This window comes from Dipodomys ordii, unplaced genomic scaffold (assembly GCF_000151885.1).
Source record: "Dipodomys ordii isolate 6190 unplaced genomic scaffold, Dord_2.0 Scaffold123, whole genome shotgun sequence".
NCBI classification, from domain to species: Eukaryota; Metazoa; Chordata; class Mammalia; order Rodentia; family Heteromyidae; genus Dipodomys; species Dipodomys ordii.
Genome location: NW_012267339.1, coordinates 5,484,532 through 5,496,921, shown reverse-complemented (window position 1 = coordinate 5,496,921; position 12,390 = coordinate 5,484,532). Strand labels below are relative to the sequence as shown.

At 37.7% G+C, this 12,390-nt stretch overlaps 1 protein-coding gene across 1 annotated transcript in view; it reads right to left on the bottom strand.

Moving 5' to 3' along the window:
- The window catches only part of Fnip2 (folliculin interacting protein 2), a 146,151-nt gene that overhangs the window by 47,946 nt on the left and 85,815 nt on the right, over positions 1-12,390 (bottom strand). The window contains exons 4-8 of the mRNA XM_013029849.1: positions 11,677-11,777; positions 11,513-11,584; positions 8,036-8,136; positions 6,432-6,503; positions 2,879-3,008 (exon numbers count right to left, since the gene is read on the bottom strand). Coding sequence (XP_012885303.1) covers positions 2,879-3,008; positions 6,432-6,503; positions 8,036-8,136; positions 11,513-11,584; positions 11,677-11,777 — 476 coding nt within the window. The remainder of the gene's footprint in view (positions 1-2,878; positions 3,009-6,431; positions 6,504-8,035; positions 8,137-11,512; positions 11,585-11,676; positions 11,778-12,390) is intronic.

Here is a 12,390-nt window from a genome sequence, read left to right as displayed (position 1 = left end):
GAGGAATCGAACCCAGGGCCTCATGCATGCAAGCAAGTGCTCTACCACTGAGCCACCTTCCCAGCCCCATCCAAAGATTCTTTAAGTGACCAAATTATTACTACTAATGAAGACCATTTTGCAATGAATATTTCCACATATTTGAAGAATGTGATAGAATCAATGATATAACACATCAGCAGGCATTCTTAATTATAAAACTCATGTGGACACTTTTTAGTTTTTAAGATATTCAGAAATTACAAGAAATGTCAAGAAAACATTAATTAGCCAGATATTAAAATTTATACTCATCTAAAATGAAATTCAGACTTATACAAAATGGATCTTTATAAAAACCAAAATCCTTTGGGAGAAACTATCCCATAAGAACCACCTGATCAGGTGTACTGAAATTTCTACTGTATCAGAAATTTATCCCAATAATCTTCATAGTTCATAAAGCTCCCTTAATACTGGACTCTGAATTGGTAGAAAGATAAATATCTAAGTAAAAAATTATTAAAAGGTATTGGCCACTTTGAAGCTGTTAGGAGCAACTAACATTGTTCTTAGTATGGACTGAAAAGCAACCTGCTAAAAGTATAAATTTTATTTTATTTTTTGCTTGTTTCTTGATATACCAAGGGGTTACAGTTATATGTCAGGTAATGAGTTTATTTATTTATTTATTTGGCAGTTGTGGGGCTTGAACTCTGTCCCTCAGCTCTTCAGCTCAAAGCTAGCACTCTACTGCTTGAGCCATAGCACCACTTCCGGTTTTCTAGTGGTTTATTGGAGATAAGTCTCATGGCCTTTCCTGCCTAGGCTGGCTTTGAGCGGTAATCCTCAGATCTCAACCTCCTAAGGAGTTAGGATTACAGGTGTGAGCCACCAGCGCCAAGCTATTTCTTTTTAAACGGTGTCACCTCTTCCTTCAATTTTTTTCCCAGTTTTAAGTGTAAATTTTAATAATGTAACAAATGAATCTTTAGGAAGGCCTCAAAAAACCTTATGCTGGTCCATATTTGCTACTATATGTTTTTTAAAATACCAGAACTGTTATTTTTAGATTTATATGCTTATGCTCTTAAGGTATTTTTTAAAGACAAAGCCTTACATATTATATTTTTTTAATTTTTATTGTAAAGTACAGAGGAGTAACAGTTGCATGAGTAAGGTAATGAGTACATTTCCTATCAAGCATTGTTACCCCCTCCTTTGTTATCTTTAGTCGCATTTTTGCTGCTTTATGAGCAAAGGGCCTGGCCTTCTCATTTTGTCCTGGCCCCATAAATGATGTAACCAGTCCTGAGTGCATTCCCAGGATTTTTTTAGAGGTAGAGAGAGCAATATTGTGTTTGAATTTAGGGCCTTATACTTGCTAGGTGTTCTATCACTTGATCCATGTGCTCACTCCATTTTTGGTTTTAGGTACTTTTCAGGTTTTGCTGCTTTTCAGGTAGGGTCTTCTGAGGGCTGGCCTCAGACCATAATTTTCCTACTTACATCCACCCACTTAACTGGGATCACAGGTATGAATCACATACCTGGCTTTTAGTTAAGACAGGGTCTTGTTAAGTTTTTGCTTGTGCTAGCCTTGATCCTCAATCTTTATCTCCACCTCCTGAGTAGCTGAGATTACAGGTGTGAGCCTCTGCATGCCTGGCTTTCCAGGTTTTATAAATATAAAATAATAATTTAGGTAGTTCATAAGAGATTCATTAGTTCCCAATGGCCAGGTCTCTGTTCAAGTTAAAATTCTAAAAAATTTCAGGAGTTTGAGAAAGGCCATAGTCTACTTTTGATGCAAACCTGAAGCAATTCAAAGCATATTTATAGTAGAGATGTCTAAAGCAAAAAGTTTCCAGATCTGTCTGTTATCATAGAGGTTGTCATAATACCAACTGGATGGTTGTAGTGCCAACTCAAGTAATAATTATACCAATAGTATCTTCTTGGCCAATTTTGTCAACTATACCCATATTCTTGCTAGTCACAGGATTTGCTTTATCACATTATCCTGATGAAGATGAGGAAGCAACACATAGAATCCACATAATAATTTTCATCACACAATGAAAGAGGGGAAGAGCTGCGATTTGTTGTCACATTAGATTCAAAATTCTCAGTCATTCCACTCCAAGTCCACCAACCAAATAGCAAGCAGCCCAGTGAACTATCACTGTCAATTTTTCTTTCTATCTTGCTCTTCCCTTCACCATCTTACAATTCACATCTAACTGTGCCATTATTTGTATCTTCCCTAATAGTCTACCAACTACGTAAGTTCAAAACATAACTGAACCATCTTTACATCTTTACAGATCCCTATACATTGTGATTACTAGTAAACCTAATAACTCAATTCCTTGGAATAACTCAAACCCTTGGAAGGTACTGGTGTTAACATCACACATAAACTTCAAATTGTAAAATCAACTGAAATGAGGGTATAAAATACTTTAATGTGTCTCTATGCTCATATTGATATTTGTTTAGTTTAAAATTTTAAGTTATACAAAGAGAATATGCTTCTAATACAATCAGAAAAATATATGTTATATATTTGTCATATATTTTCAAGTAGCACAGGGAAACCAAAGAAGAGATTTGTTTTACTTCTCCTAACTTACAGAGCTACATCTGAAAGGTATCCAGATTTAAAAGATAGTATGTGCATTTTAACATCAAGTCTACTACACACATGGTACAACTACCTAAGTATTACTCAACGTTTCTGTTTTAATTCATTCCCTCTTTTGAAGTTCTAACTGGTAAGTTTTCAGGCTAAGCTGAAGCTAAGCACAGGATCAGTTCTTTTTCCGTTGACAACAGGCATGGATGGTTACTCTAAGTACATTAAACTGCCTACAGCAAGAGGAAATTTGCAACTCACCTCCTTGGAATGATGCCATTTTCCAAACTTGTTGTCTGACTTCGAAGCCAGCGGCGCTGATAACTGCTCGAAGAGGATGTAGAGGAGCTTGGAGAGGGGAAAGGTGTGATCAAAAGGCTGCTTAGTGAGGCTGCAAAGAAAATTTAAAAGTATAAGTAAGTCTATGTAACTGCATGTGTATGACATTATGAATATATTTAGTACTACTGAAGTCTACATTAAAAATGGTTATGTGATTCTGGATGCCAATGGCACATATTTGTAATCTTAGTTTACTCAGGAAGCTGAGATCTGAGGATTGAGGTTCAAAGCTAACACAGGCAGAAAAGTCCTTGAGAATCTCTTACCATCAAACAAAAAAAAAAACAAAACAATAAAACAAAAAACAACAACAACAAAAAAACCCAGGAGAGATGTGGTTCAAGTAGTAGAGCACTAGCCTTGAGCAAAAAAGTTCAAGGACAGGACCCCAAGTCCCCAAGACTGGTGTACATACATACAACATACACACACAAACACAGTAGTAAATTTTATGCTATATTTATGAAGTAAATATATGAAAAAGAAACATAGGTAAGGTTCTACCAGTTAGATCAACATAGAGTGAAACTCCAATTTTTCTCATGTATATTTCTGCATAGAAAAGAAAAAAAATTGGCACAGTCTTGATAATGCAGCCAGACTGACTCAATCTTCCTGCCCAGCCAAGAAAATATTCCTTAAGAAGGAAAGTAGGGGCTGGGAAGGTGGCTCAGTGGTAGAGTGCTCGCCTTGCATGCCTGAGGCCCTGGATTTGATTCTTCAGCACCACATAGCAGAAAAAGCCAGAAGTGGGGCTGCAGCTCAAGTGGTAGAGTGCTAGCCTTCAGCTGAAGAGCTGAGGGACAGCGCCCAGGTCCAGAGTTCAGGCCCCAGGACTGACCAAAAAAAAAAAAAAGAAGGAAAGCATACTGAGCTTTTCCTCAAAGCTAGTGCTCTACCACTTGAGCCAAAGCTTCACTTGTGGCTTTTTATTTAGGGCAGTTAATTGGAATCTCACAAATGTTTCTACCTGGCTGGCTTCAAACCACAATCTTCAGATCTTAGCCTCCTGAGTAGCTAGGATTATAGGTGTGAGCAACTGTCACCTGCTATGCAGCTAAGAATTTTTGCATTCTGCAGCCTGGTTAGAAGGAATAGGACAGGACCTCAAACCTTCAAAGAACCCTGGAGGGCTTATGACAGCCTCCCAAGGGAAGATAAAACAAGTAGATGGGAAATGACCCAGCTGCTCCTCAGAGACCTTTCACCCTTTCATGTTCTAACAGGATCACAGGTTGTAGTAACAAGATTGACATGCTGAGCTCAAGCTTTCAGTCTGTGTGCATATGTGCAAGTGAACAGGTGCCATGCCTTTACCCATGAAGAAACAGTGCTTGAGACTACCAGAGAGCTTGGGACAGAGCATGGGCAAGACTCTTGGGTTCAATTCCTAGTACTGCAAAGGAACATAAATATCAGTACCCTTTTCATTCCTATTGTTCTCTATCAAGTACTCCATCAGTTAAGTCAGTAACTCGTTCAGGAACTAATGGACTATCATTCTGCATTACTACGTGGGGAACCATGTTGTGATGTTTGATTGCTGACACCCCCACCCTTTCCTCCCTTTCTGCTCCTCATCAGAACAGCTGATGAAGAAGCCTGGGTGCACTCTGCTTTGGTGCCTTAACAGTAACCCTCAACCCAGACTGATCACTGTAATATTCCAAGCCAGTCTCCTTTCTGTTTTTTCAAATTATTTTCTGGCCAACTTAGGAAGCCCACCTTGTTCCTCCCCTACCCAGTGTAAGGTCCACCCTGGGAAAGTGGAGCCGACTCCTCCCTCCTCTTGGCTAAGGCTCTGCTCAGTATCTGTGACATGTAGGTAACTGATACACTTGGAGGCAGTCACTTCCCCGCTCCCTGAGGTCACATTAGAATCCAGTGGGGTCACACTCTCCCTCACTCTCTACCAATTAGAAAACTAGTTTAAGAGACGTAGATGTGAAGATCACACAAATAAGATTTTAACCTGTACAACACGGACAAGGAAAATGAGAATTTCTTTCCAATAATGTTTTTGTTGATCTTAGTTCCCTCAAAATCTCTAAATCTTTTGTCCAATAAGGGCATGCACAAATAAAGCAAGAATGCTCAGACTAGTAAAGCCCTATGAATCCCTCTTTCTTTATTGAGTAAAGAGTCACCATAAAAGCTAAACATAATGAATCCCATCAGCCACTATGGTAGGAATTTTCACTAAGGGTCATCTATTTAGGCTACAGAGCTTCTTTCCCACTCTATGACTCATGAGGAAACCTACATTTTGTTGCTTTGCATTAACCACAACTATTCCAGGGCCAGTCCTGCCCACATAAGCCCCCAAGAACAGAAAGCTGAGCCTAGGGATGGTATAGTCTTCAGAACATACTCAGTCACTGATGAAGTGCAAAAGTTCAGTTTATTGTTACCATAAGGAATGATAATGTTATCCTCAGTATCACCAAATATAAGTAAAACCAGTATACTTAGCACAACATAAATTATCTTTTATTTCTTCTGATTTTATTTGTATAAAAGGTGCTGTGAGTGAAAATGATATGGGTCTATTTCTGATCAAAGGTTTCCCACTCAACTTCACAGAAATGACTGTGGACATGAAACTGATCCATTTAAACCAAAATATTTTAACTACACTTAAATATACTTTAAGTGATGTGTGTATGTGTGTATACATACCAAACAGATTCAGTAAGATTATATTTTTCCCTATCTGGAGAGAAATCTCCCAGTATACACTAGACTCATTAATTTGGGTATTAGATTTTTAAAATGTATATGCATTAATATTTCCACAAGTCATACATGAAAAGTTCACATATTTGGACACATAGAACTACCTTAGAATATGGTAGAATATGGAGTAGAAAGGAGAGAGGGGGGAAAGAGAAGAGGAGGAAGAAAGTGGGAAAAGAAGGAAAGGGGGAAAGAGAAGAGAAAAGGTAGAAGAAGAAAGGGAGAGAGGAAGGGGAAAGGAGAAAGGAAAGGAGGAGTGGGGAGGGAGGATGGGGAGGGAATGGAGGGGAGGGGAAAGCAGTGGAGGGGAGGGGAAAGGAGTAGAGGGGAGAAAAGAAGAGAAGAAAGGAGGAGAGAGTAGAAGGGACAGGAGAGAGAGAAGAGAGAGAAGGGGAGAGGAGAAAGTAGAGAGGGAAGAGAGGAAAGAAGAAAGAAGGGAGAAGAAGAGAGGGATAATTAGGGGTGGGGAAGGGAGAGAAGGGGAAAGACAGGAGGAGAGGGGAAAGAAAGAGGAAAGGGAAAAGGAGGGGAAGAGAAGGGAGGAGAAAAGAGGGGCAGAGGGAAAAGAACAATAAGAGAGGGAAGAGAGAGAAGGATAGGAGAGAGAAGAGAGAGGACAGAGACAAAGACAGAGACAGAGATACAGATACACAGATACTTACCTATTTTCTCCTTTCCCAATTCTACACATAAGTGGATGGCCTGCAGTATTAGTTAAATAAGTATGAAGAAATACCTGATCGAGCAATGCCACTGTCCCTGTCTTCATTCTGTCCTCTGCTTGGCATATCAACTGGTGTGCTATGTGCTAAGATACAAGTACAAGGAAAACATGTTACTAGGCTTTCCAAAGTAAGAGATATGTTTTTAAAGCCACAGTTAATTTTCATACTTCAAAGGAGATTAGTTATTTGGACTAAGTTTAAATTAAATACATAAAAAGGATTAGAGAAAGAAGGAAACAAAAGAATCTGTCTTTGTTCTACTGGAGCACATAGACATTTTTGAATGATATTCAACTCTTGAAAGAGAATATTTCATACACGCAAAAAATGTTTCTGTGCTTATGACTCTCCTCTTGGCAGATAGAAAATATTTATATTCAGTTCAAGCATTCCTTCCTTCACTTGTTTCCCATATATGCCATATAAAATAGTACTGTACAGTTAATAGGAAAAACTCATGAATTTTGAAAATTCATGCCTAAGTATCATAGTTTTCTAGGAAGGCTTTAGATTGAATTAAGCTGTATATTTACTGAGCTGGAAGATAGATGAAAAGTTTCTCTATTGATTTTTATACCACACAGGAAGTCCAGAGTCCTGTCAGAAAGTTGCCAATGTCTTTTAAAGCATGGTTATTTTCACAACTCTACGGATATAAACATGTAGCCTCACTGTAAGAAGCTGGGAGGGCATCAGTTTTATTACAGTGTCAGATAACTATGGCGCTCAACCTATTTCCATCTACAAAACTCGACAAATAAAAAACATTTGTCATACTAACAACCTTAAATTAGTAATGAAGATCCCCACACTTGTTAATGTTTGCTAGTTTTAGCTGGCAAAGCCAGTTAAATCTCAGAAAATACCCAAACACTAAGATGACTATACCTATTAGGAACCTAGAAATTGTACTTATTACTTAAATATAAAAGACAGAAAGAGATAGATCGATAAATAGATATACCTCCCATGCTCTTTTAGAGAAGAGTAACTTTTAGAGAAACTCCATGCATGTAATGATGCAAGTGGATAAATGTATAATGGACACTGTGGTAAAGGAAAAGAGTTCACAGCAGCAGCAGCTGCTCAGAAAAGTCAGGAAAAAATAATCCTCTTAGAAACACTAAGGGCTCATTTCAGATCAAAATCAGCTTATACTGTGGTATTAACAGAGATGTTCACAGTAAAAATTTAGGGGCAGACATTTCAAAACATACATTTGAAACTAATATCTCTTATCCTGAGAGCCCCTTGGGTTTCTAGAGGAGCACAAGTAGATTTTTCCACAAGAACCTGCATAGAATTGATTAATGTGTGTGGGCCACACTGTACTCAGCATTCCACACAAACCTGCAAAGAAAGAAGCACTCCGGGTGAGCCGGAGAGGTCCTCCTTCAGCCACCCCCTGCAGCAGTTTGCTGCTGCAAGCCTGTAGCAGACCTAGAGCAGAAACACACAGGAGACGGCAAAGTACACACATACACACAAAATAAACATAGATTAAAGATAATGCAAAAACAAATCAAAACAACACAGCACAACAAACTCAAATAAAGCAAAACGCACCCATAATAGTGGTACTCAGAGAGAAAAAAATTTTTATGTCTCATTTTACCTAAGTTACTTCCAGTACGACCAGGCCCCAAACCATTCTGATTTGCGTTCAGTTTTCCTATATGAGAATCTTGGTTGATGTACTCAAAGCTGTCTTGCAAACTAAATCCAGAGTGGGGAGGAGAGAGAAAACAAAGATATCAAAAGGCTAATAAAGTTACTTTCTAGTAGATACACTCCCTAATATAGACAATTAACCAGTCACTACACAATGGTTTTCTCTATAAATGAATGTCACATATACCAAGGGAAATAAAATTGGCAACTTCTGGAAACTTGTTGGAGGAAAGATTTTTGGAAGTTACCCAATGCATACTAAACAACTACATTCTATCCATTTCATATCCTATAAAGGGTCTAAATTTTGCTTCAATAACTGACATCTAAAATTAAAAAATAAATAAAGTAAAATACTGCTATTCGCATCTATATTTTGCTTAACAACTGACACCCAACATGTTGCTACTCATTTCAAGGACTTCAAATAAATCTTCAAAGTGAAATTAATTTTAACTCTAGGCTAACATCTATGAATAATTCAGCAACTTTTTTCAGGAGGAAGATAAGTTAAAATTATGATGAAATGGATTTCACAACTTCTAAAACTTTTGAATTTATAAAAAATGTAAGGAAGCAGATTAGAAGTTTTCAGTTTTCCTTTTTTTCAGGTCTCAGATTAGGATGCAAACTTGGTACCCGACACTTCTGCTAAATGGCTAGCACTCTACCAGATGAGCTACATACACCTCCAGCCCTTAAAAATATTTTTTTAAAAACTAAATATCACATTTTTTGAGGTAAACATTGCATAGTAAAGTCAAAGTAACTTTTACTTAATTCTGAGACTGATATTTTATTACATGAATCTAGTGTAATAAAATATGGGGGAGGCAGAAAAAATACATAAGAAATATCAACTAGCTATGGTGCTGTATGCCTATAATCCTAGCACTTCATACTCTTAGACAGAATATCTACAGTTTGAGACCAAAATAAAGGATAAATAAAGTGGATAAAGATAGGTGCCTAAATTATTTTGTTGCAAGGGTTAGCAAAGACTGAATGGTACTGAGATATGCAGTGGAAAATATTTTCAATTTCCTAAGATTATTAAAAAATAACATGGGGGCTAGAGATACAGCCACATGGTAGAGTGCCATTCCTGAGTGAGTGAGTGAACAAGCAAACAAGCTAACTGGAGTGTGAAGCCTAAGTTAAAGCCCTGGAACTGGTACCAAATTAGAGGGGGTGGGAGGAAGAAAAAACAAACAGACAAAGAAAACAGGGCTGGGAAGGTGCCTCAGTGGTAGAGCGCTTGCCTTGCATGCATGAGGCCCTGGGTTCGATTCCTCACATAAGCAAAAAGAAAAAAGCTGGAAATGTTGTTCTGGCTCAAGTGGTGGAGCGCTAGCCTTGAGCTGAAGAGCTGAGGGACAGCGCCCAGGCCCAGAGTTCAGGCCCCATGACCAGACCAAAATAAATAAATAAATAAATGTTAAATATTTTGAGATATACTCTAACCACATATAAAAATAGCATAATAATCGTCAATAAAAGCTGTTGATCAATATGGGCTTTGGGAAAACAGGAAAGAGAAACAAAGGGGTAGGGCTGACAAGGATGAAAGATGATAAATATGATCAAAATAGATTGTTAACATGTATGAAAACAGAACAATGAAATCTACTGTAATTATATTAGAAAGAGGGAGGGGAGTAAGAGGTAGGCATAGAGAAGGAGATATTGACTGGAAACCATCATACACATGCATAGAAATAGCACAATTGAACCTAGTATAGCTAATGTATGATGATTATAACAATAATAAAAATAACATGGGCTGGGGGTGGGGTAATAGAGCACCTGCATAGCAAGTGCAAGGTACAAGGTTCAGTTCAAACCCCACCACTAAGCACAACAAAAAAACCTTCATTTGACCCCTACAAATTTACAATAATTTTGAATGTCTTTTAAATTTATCAAAGTGTAACAGTCTTCATTATTTTATTTTAAAAAACACAGGAAGCATTTCTGCTTGAAAGTTAAAAACGCACAAACATATACAAACAGATATATAGTGAGAGTTTAAGTTAGACACTTCCATATACTTGGTCTACAAAGAAGCATAAAAAGAGATATAGGGGTTGAGAAGGTGGCTCAGTGGTAGAGTGCTTGTCTCACATGCATGAGACTCTGGGTTCGATTCCTCAGCACCACATAAGCAGAAAAAGCCACAAGTGCCTCGGTGGCTGAAGTGGTAGAGCTGAAGAGCTGAGGGACAGAACCCAGGCCCACAGTTCAGGCCCCATGACTGACTTTAAAAAACAAACAAAAAAAAAAAGGTATAAAGTTCAGTTCAGAGTGCTTGCCTAGCACACACAAAGGACTTACGTTTTATTGGCATTAACACACACAAAAAAGCAAAACAAACATAATCCTAGCTACTCACGTGAAGATTTTGGTTCAAACCAGACTAAGCAGAAAAATCTATGAGATTCCATCTTCAAAATAACAAAAATTTTGGGGTTATGGCTGAAAGGGTAGAGAACTAGCTGCACAAACAAGTCAAGAAAGCATGTAGCCAAGTTCAAAGCCCCATAATGCAAAAAAGTTCTGTTTAAAAAAATTGGGAAATCAACAAAACTCAAAATACTACATGGATCAAGTACCCACCAGTCACAAAGACTAAACTGACTATTTAGGATAGTTGGAAAATACAGACAACCACTGTTATGCATTAGTGTCATTCATCAGGAAAAAAAAAAACAGAAAGTACTTTCAATCATTGAGAAATAAGTAAGATTTTTATACACATAGAATAAGCCAGACTTGTGGTTCCTGCTCATCCCAGCATGTGGGAGGCAGAGGCAAGAGGATTACCAGTAAAAGCCAGTCTGAGCATGTAACAAAGCAATGCAAGCTCCCCTACCCACCCAAAAAAGATAAATACCTGGGAATAGCACAAAATCATTAATGTAACTATTTTCTTTTTCCCCTTTATATTTTCAAGAGAAGTAAAACTTGATGACTGACAGTAGGTACATAGGGGATGACAAATGGTGACCCAAGATAAAAGCAACCAATTATTTGTTTTAAGGCCAGCTGAGAAAGTCAAGGCCTTTTCCCACTCACTGTTATTAGTAAGTGCTGTAAATCCTGTGTTCATCTGCTTTGCATTTTAAAATATCTTTTTTTTTTTTTTTTGCCAGTCTTGGAGCTTGAACTCAGGGCCTGGGCACTGTCCCTGAGCTTCTTTTGCTCAAGGCTAGCACTCTACCACTTGAGCCACAGAGCCACTTCCAGCTTTTTGTTTATGTGGTACTGAGGAATCGAACCCAGGGCTTCATGCATGACAGTCAAGCACTTTCCCACCAAGCCACATTCCCAGTCCCTCAAAATATCTTGTGTCCTTCAAAGAAGGAGTCTATGCAGAAACAGACACCCCACAAAAGAAAGGAATGAAAATTCTCACACTTACTTATTTGTACTTCCACAGAAGCTACCCATTCTAGCAGAGAAAACTTTACTAATCATTAGTTGGGGAGGAGAACTGAAAAAGAGAGGAGAAATGAAATGAGTTTTTAAATTTAGGAGTCAACATTTCCAAACTATTTCTCACAAGCAGAAGGTGGCCAACCTCACCGTATATAGTGTATCTTTAAGGTAGAGCCTTTGTAGCTCATTGCAACTGAGCCGAACATCATTTCCCCCAGCATGTTGATGTCAGAAGCTGGTCTTGTGTACTATATGCAAGAAACCAAAATCAAAGTCAATACATGGAACAATAGGATGTATAACACAAGAGAAAACAATGTTTATTAATCTCTGGATTATCTCTTTAGTTATTAGGTAATTATAACTATTTTCTTAAAGCTGCAATTGGTCTCCTTACAATCGTAATCTATAATGACTTTCTCCCTAAATATTAATGTTCTTGACTTCTTTATATTCAATATGCTCACACTAAAGTATTTTATGAGATCTTTTAAAATAATATAAAAAAACAAAAATTATTATTATCTCCTTTTAAACTCGTAAGCATATCCTAAAAAGAAATATGGGTCAGTATTATTCAATAATTAACAGTGTTAGTCAAGATACTGGGGAGTAGGAGATCAGAAAGACAGCAGTTTGAGCCTGCAAAGAAGTTGTGAGATTCCATCTTTTTTTTTTTTCCAAAAACATACAGACCAATTTTATTAGTAAATATACATGCAAAAACTTCTCATCGAAAATACTGGCAAACCACATTCAGTAACACACTAGGGAGATAATATACTGTGAGGAAGGTGGGTTCATTCCAAACATGAAAGATGGTACAACACATGAAAATCAGTAAATATAATGTGACATATG